Source organism: Mytilus galloprovincialis, chromosome 7 (genome assembly GCF_965363235.1).
Source record: "Mytilus galloprovincialis chromosome 7, xbMytGall1.hap1.1, whole genome shotgun sequence".
Classification (NCBI taxonomy): Eukaryota; Metazoa; Mollusca; class Bivalvia; order Mytilida; family Mytilidae; genus Mytilus; species Mytilus galloprovincialis.
In genome coordinates this window covers 65,100,879-65,108,920 of record NC_134844.1, presented here as the reverse complement: position 1 = coordinate 65,108,920, position 8,042 = coordinate 65,100,879, and the positions used below count along the sequence as shown (strand labels likewise).

The window sequence follows — 8,042 nt, the reverse complement described above, 5'->3', positions numbered from 1 at the left end:
GATTATTTTTTAACCAATGAAATACATATTATTAACACTTTAATATGCTTTCTTACTTTTTCATAGACACATTATCCTAATTTATTGAAGACCAGTTTTATTACACCATGGTCTTAATGGTAACAATGTTTTATTTTGATGATGTTCAAAATAAGGAGACACGGGGTGTCTGTCAGTGAAACAACTATTCACCAAAGTGCAAAATAGTTTGATTTAAGCATTTTCTTGTTACCATATTTAATAACATTGAAACTTTATTCGATAAGTGTTTACGTTTTAAAGTAAAAGATTCAATTATTGCTCATGAAGTCAAACTCTTTACACAAGTGACACAGGCAGACTTAAGATGCTTTTCATGTCTCAGATCAATTACAGTTTCTATTTTTTTTGTCAGAACTATTTGGTTCCCATTTTACACATCACTTCAATTACAAACGTATTCGATATTCAGAAAAGAAATTGGCGAACATTTTCCCTACCAAGTTCAACATGATATAAAAACAGGTGCTTGATTCTGTTCTGTGTTGTTCAATAATTTCGGGAAGTTTTATTGATAACTGTTATATACATGTAGATCGTTGAGGTTAATAGTTAAGACCTCCTTTATATAAAAAAGAAGATGTGGTATGATTGCCAATGAGACAACTATCCACATAAAACCAAAATGACACAAACATTAACAACTATAGATCACCGTACGGCCTTCAACAATGAGCAAAGCCCATACCGCATAGTCAGCTATAAAAGGCCCCAATAAGACAATGGAAAACAATTCAAACGAGAAAACTAACGGCCTCATTTATGTAAAAAATGAACGAAAAACAAATATGTAACACATAAACAAATGACAACCACTGAATTACAGGCTCCTGACTTGGGACAGGCACATACATAAATAATGTGGCAGGGTTAAACATGTTAGCGGGATTCTAATTCATTCAAATATACAACATGTATAATAATGGGAAATATATAATCATTTTTTTTCTCTTTTGAAAATAACTTTTAATCAATATAACATGAGAAGATAACAATTAATATTAGTTGGTAGTACCAAGAGCCTCTAGACACTGTGACAGCGACATTGGCTGGTATTCCTTTGCCTTGATTCTCTCCAGCAGTTCTATTTGCAAGTCCAGCTTTTTCATCTCCTTCTTCTGTTTTTCAATTTCACCCCTAAAATACACAACCTGTTGAAAAAAACAGAAATGTTAATGATATGAATTAATCGACAATTGTACATGACTAATTTGTAAGCAAATTACAAGCTCCTGTACAGCTGAATGACTACAATGTATTTCAAGAAAACCGATCAACATAGAAAAATGATATATATAGATGTGGGATATTGTAACCATGTGACAAAAAATTTCGAAACTTCATTTAGAGGAAAGGGCCAAATACTCCAAAAATATGTATAGAGAGGTCGTATTTTGCAATAAAGGTATCCATTGGTAATCTTCTTTTTGATTGTTTGCTTGGACGCCATTTTAGAGAACATTACTTTGTCTGTGTCAGTTAAAAAGACTTATTTAAAAGGATACTCAGCGTTCATGTATCAGCATCAAGCAACATCTGACTAATATGAAAGTGCTCACATGTCATAACTCATCTGCTGACCAAATCTGAATTTGTTCGGTTAATTGGGAGGAGCGGACAAACAGGGTGAATGTAAGTCTTCGATCCCAGTGTGACACTCTGTGGGAGTGCACTAAATTGTATATGTGTAGACAGTATATAAATTGGAAAATTGTCCTGAATATGAATGAAACATTTGTCCCTTGATGTTAATGAAAGTATAATTTAACAATCAATGTTTAATATTACTACCAGTACATATATTCAAAAAAGAGCTATACATGTATTGCCAACAAAGTACTAAGGACACATTATACTACCGGACATGGTTCACTGTTATATATTCACCTGAAGCTCATGAACATCTCCTGCTGTGGCTTTTCTCTTCTTTGTCACTGTAGCAGCTGTAGGGACGGCACGGGATTCATTGTTCACAGGTAGGTTTACCACAATTGGTACTGCCCGGTTACCAATAAACCCTGAGAGAACTGATGGCGACTGAGGTGAAGGAGGTGTTGGAGGTTGTAGTGAGGACTCAGATTGGCATTCCATAGCTGACTGAAATAAATCCTGGGACCCTGTACAGGCCATTTCAGAATCATCTTCAGACAATCTAGCCTCAGTTGCACCAGCTAAAACAAAGACAAAATAGCTCTTAAATTTAATGTTGGTGTCGCAAATATTATTCTTACATATTTTCATTTTTTTTTACTACTTTTTCTATTTATTATATATATTTGATATTTTATCAATTGGTTTGAACAATAGTTATATGAGGGGACATCACATATGAAGTGAAATGTAGTTGAGATATTGTCACGCCATGCCAGAGGGCGACAGGTTGTATATTAGTATTATTTTTTTTTTTAACTTTTGATAACCCTCATAATACATAGAGGTAAACATTCAGGTTTATTCCCTTTAAAACATCTTGTAAGAACGTGTTAATCAGGATAAACTTCGTATTGTAGTTGTTTTTTTTTTTAAGTTGTAAAATTCTAGCAAAGACAGGATATAGGGACGAACATTTCTATGGTGCGATATTCATTCGGGCCGAGATAACATATTTTAATTGAGCGCCATTAACAAATAGAGGAGAGCACCTGTTCAGAATTCTCGCATATCAGCATGGGACAGTGATGTAGATTCACAAGAAATGATAGGGTTAAAACCTTTTCTTTATTCGCATATTGACAGGGAAAACGCAAATAAGATTGAATAACGTTTCATAAAGGTATAATTATATTTCATAACATGCGGAATTTGTAATGTTTACATTGTCACTGATTGTGAGGGCAAGGTCATTATTTAGTACATTTAAGTGCATAAACATCGAAGGCGATGCAGACGATTTGATCATTTAAGAAATAAATATTGGTTAAATACCTTTCAAAAATATGAATAACTATGAACATATCCTTGTATAGAAAGTATTTGGGTGACAATTTAGCACATGAACAAGGAAAAACTTTATTTCAACAGTTTTCAACGATAATTTGGGTCCATAGTGATATCGGCGGACATAAATTTTTGCCTCTACATCGATGTTGTTCCTTCAACTAGGGCATATTAAAAGCACAACTGTTTAGAAATTTCCAGAGAAAGATCTACAGAAACTTTAAATTGATAAGACAAAATATTACATACCAATGATGCAGCTTTCTACACCTCCTATGCCCTTGAAGGAAGCAGAGTCCTTGCACAGATCTATGGTTCTGTTCACTGCCACACTCACTGGCTTAGCCTGTGGTCCACCACCTGTTTTCCCCTGGTCTCTCTTGTTGACAGAAAAGATCTTCTTTGCCTCTTTCTTGGTGTTGCCCCATTTATCTTTACACTCCTTGGCTGACCTATGGGCAACACCAAGAGAAGACACCATCATTGAAATTCTTCCCCAGACTGCTGTTTTTCTTTTATTTGTCAAAGAACTTCCAAATTTGTCATTAATGACTGCATAATTCTTTTCTACCTCATCTTGGAGAAGATTTATCTCTGGTTCCGAAAAATTTGGCTTTCTTTCCCTTGTTTTCTTAACATTAGACTGATTGCATGCACTAGCAGAAGGCAAGTCGGCCATATTTGTTTATGGGGGAAGTTCAGAAAATCTGAATTATGGGTAACTAAAATAGCCTCTAAACCATAGTTAAAATTTAACGACCGGTTAAGATTTGTTAACGGTCACGTTAGCTAACGCTACCGTTAAATCAACTTGAACAACAGCTTTTTAACCTTCCGTTAAGTAACGCCACGTTAAACTTTTTAACGACACGTTAAGGCTAACGCTACCGTTAAGTTAACGACAAGTTGAACAACCGGCCCCAGGCAGACATTTACAGCTAACAATGCTTCCATACAACAAATATAGTTTAAGAAAATAGACCAAAACACAAAAACTTAACACTGAGCAATAAACCGTGAAAACCAGGTCAAGGTAAAATAAAACCTGCACAACTGAAATATAGATCATAAAATATTTCCATACACCAAATATAGCTGACATATAGTATTAGATAAAAAGACCAAACTCAAAAACTTAACTTTGACTACTGAACCATGAAAATGAGGTCACGGTCAGATGACATCTGCCCGCTAGACATGTACACCTTACAATCATTCCATACAACAAATATAGTAAACCTATTGCATAAAGTATGAGGAAAACAGACCAAAACACAAACACTTAACTATAACCACTGAACCATGAAAATGAGGTCAAGGTCAGATGACATCTGCCCGCTAGACGTGTGCACCTTACAATCATTCCATACAACAAATATAGTAAACCTATTGCATAAAGTATGAGAAAAACAGACCAAAACACAAAAACTTAACTATAACCACTGAACCATGAAAATGAGGTCAAGGTCAGATGGCACCTGCCAGTTGGACATGTACACCTTACAGTCCTTCCATACACCGAATATACTAGACATATTGCTTATAGTATCTGAGATATGGACTTGACCACCAAAACTTAACCTTGTTCACTGATCCATGAAATGAGGTCGAGGTCAAGTGAAAACTGTCTGACAGGCATGAGGACCTTGCAAGGTACGCACATACTAAATATAGTCATCCTATTACTTACAGTAAGAGAGAATTTAACATTACAAAAAATCTGAACTTTTTTTTCAAGTGGTCACTGAACCATGAAAATAAGGTCAAGGACAATGGACATATGACTGACGGAAACTTCGTAACATGAGGCATCTATATACAAAATATGAAGCATCCAGGTCTTCCACCTTCTAAAATATATAGCTTTAAAGAAGTGAGCTAACACCGCCGCCGCCGCCGTAGCCGCCGCCGCCGGATCACTATCCCTATGTCAAGCTTTCTGCAACAAAAGTTGCAGGCTCGACAAAAACAAGTAAAACAATGTCTTCAACGAGTTTATAATGGTTTTCCAACTTTCTGTCATTACGTTTCTTCCATGAAACTACGGTAAACATTGCAAATTGTGCCCAAGTTGTTGTATGCACATTTCTTCAAAGATAATTGCCGACTGACCGATTCTATTTGAACGAATTAATGTTGATGATCATTAATGACCCATCCGATAAACGGATTACCTATAACAACAGATTATGACACCAGTTGATTAGCTTGGGGTGGTAAACAAAGTCATAATCTTTTCCCCAGGTAAAATTTAGTAATTAGCGTATCATATCAATACGCAAATTAATATGCAATCGATCTTCAAAAAAGGCAGGGCGCCCTGGAAACTGTAAAAAGGGCACAGGGCGCCACTCGGAAAAGGGCGGGCGACGCGCCCTCTGAAAACGGCTTAGCTGGAACACTGATGTTATGCTCATTGTTGAAGGATATACGGTGATCTGTGGTTGTTTATTTCTATGTCTTTGCTCTCTCTGGTTGAGAGTTAATTGTCTCATTGACAATTACAACACATCCTCTTATCTTTATACATAGACTTACTAGTAATTAAGTTTTGGATTCAACTTTATTCTTTTTCACTGACAGCATCAGTCTTAGACACGACAACGGGTTATGCGTATTACCATTTTTTTTTAAAACTTCTGATAAATCTTACATATAAGATTGAAGGGAGGGGGTACATATGCTGCCCTCAACTTTAGAAGTTGTGTTATGCTTAAATTCTTAAAATACTTAGTTCACAAGTAAACACAATGAGATACCACATTTCTTTCAACAAATTTTATAATTTTGAAAAAAAAAAAAAAAAAAAATCGAAAAAAAAGGGGGGTGCACCATACCCAGAGTGATGATTTTTCATTTTGTACAAGTATATCTTCATTTATCATATATTCTCCTTTAAAATTAACAAATGTGTGTCAGAATTGCACATATAAATGGAATGTTTTAGCTTTTTAAGTTCAAAATTTTTGATTATTCATCTGATTGTTAATCTGAATTTTGGTGAAAATTGACAATTTTTGACTAAATTTTTTTTTTTAAAGAAAAAAAAAACACACGACTTTCTTTTTATTTTCTGAATATATAGAATGTGGTCTTTCAAAATTTGTCAATGACATGTCATGGTATTGTTGGTCTTGGGAGATAAACAGATTTAAAATTTTAAAGTTTTTGAAATTTTTCATTTTCGAATTTTAACACATTTTTAAATGGTTGCTATGGAAACAAACTATTTAGTAAATTCACAATTTTAACGTTTTTATATAGTTTTGGGTTTTGTTTGTCAATACTGTAAATATACATATCCTTTGTATTGATTAACTTTATTTCTATGGGACTTTAAATTCCCTTATTTTATATTTTCAAAAAGGGTCTTTTTTCACATATTCAGGCAAAATGTTGATTTGATGGTTACCATGGCAACGGGCATAATACAGGGAAAATAAAGACAGAATTTTGACCATCTACCCAAGTTCTTATGATATAGGGCAAAAAAAATTACTTCTGTGACATGCCATGAATCACCTTCTGCATGATTTTTACAAAGACCGGTACTTAAACGAAGATAGAAAAAAATGTTTTTATTGGATAAAGAATAAGCAATATAATAAACGGTAAACATTTTTTCTCAAATATGAAAGTGTAATTATGTGTCATTAGTAACAAGAATTGACACATACAGTAACTGATATAGGTAAACAAACACATAAATGTTATAAAATGCCTGTCAGAAGACATACATTATATGATTATTAATAAATCTTACTCAATCTATAATTTAAAAAAAGACACTGCATTAATTGATCAAAAATATTTTCACTTTCATTTAAAGCAATACATTTTAGATTTTATGCATCAAATCTTCGAGCAGTGTGATGGGCCTCGGCGATATAAGTAGTCGAACTATAGTCTTTAATCAGGAAATATGGCGGATGGTAGTAGGTACAACCTTAGATCGTTAGGCAAGTTCAAGGTAATGACTATCAATGTTTAAGATCAATAGCGTGTGTGTTCCATTCGAGCTGTCCCTTATAGTGGAACTTATGATCCTCATTTTTTTTTAAATTTATATAAGAGTTTGTTTTTATTTGCTATAACAAAATTCAAATAATGTTGAACAAATTTACAATATCAGACGAATTATATCAACAGATAAAAATGGATGCAATGTTGGCCCTGAACACTAGGTGAGTAACAATGCTTTTTTTTCCTGTACAAAAAAAAACAGTTTAATTAGAAACAAATCACCGCCATTGTGTCTTCTTTGCAGGAAAATAAATGTAATTTAAACAAAAAAACGTAATATATTAAACATGTTAAAGGAATATTCAACCACATAAGTCAAAAATCACATTACAACACCATGGCTAAAATAGAAAAAAGACCAATAGACAAACAACATTATACAAAACACAAAATTGAAAACTAAAGAATGACCAACACGAACAGAAACTTAAAATTATACAATTAACTGTAATATTTGAAAAGTAAAAAAGAGTTTGGATTAAATACATAGCAAATTAATATTGATTTTTGTAAAGAAAATGTCACTACAATAGTGTTTGTTTATTTATCCAAAACTTTCGACCACATTTTATTGAGTATATATAAGATACATTTCATTTGTTTCAGCCTCAATGAATACTAATAGCAGTTAAAAAAACCACATTTTTATCGTCCAATATATCATTCGAAAATCGACATTTGCTAAATTAAGGCAACAGAAGTATACCACTGTGCAAAATTTATAAATGAATTGAGGAAAAAACAAATCATGAAAAATAAAGTTATGCGGGAGGACGTCTCACCGGATATTAAAAACAAAAAATGTACAAAAAATATTACAGTTATACTCTTAATAAAGGTACATTTAAGCCAATATGTATATGCAGTTGTTTCACCAGTATATTTTACGCTTATTTCATCATATAAACCTGGAATCCCTGTACGTTTTGAACTCCTTCGCACATAACGGTGAAGATGTTATACAAACTGCACTCTCTTGTTTCTGTGGAAATTACGAATACTTTACAGTTGTCAGAAATTTTGCAATACTGTGCACATTCAAT

General features: G+C 33.4%; 1 protein-coding gene across 1 annotated transcript; it reads right to left on the bottom strand.

Moving 5' to 3' along the window:
• Positions 1 to 648: 648 nt before the first annotated feature.
• Positions 649 to 3,512, bottom strand: LOC143081877 (uncharacterized). The gene is made up of 3 exons (XM_076257539.1): positions 3,226 to 3,512; positions 1,927 to 2,210; positions 649 to 1,190 (listed from the first exon to the last, which is right to left on the bottom strand). The coding sequence occupies exons 1-3, from the start codon at positions 3,458 to 3,460 to the stop codon at positions 1,041 to 1,043; spliced, it is 669 nt and encodes a 222-aa protein (XP_076113654.1). The 5' UTR covers positions 3,461 to 3,512; the 3' UTR covers positions 649 to 1,040.
• Between the last annotated feature and the right edge of the window lie 4,530 nt (positions 3,513 to 8,042).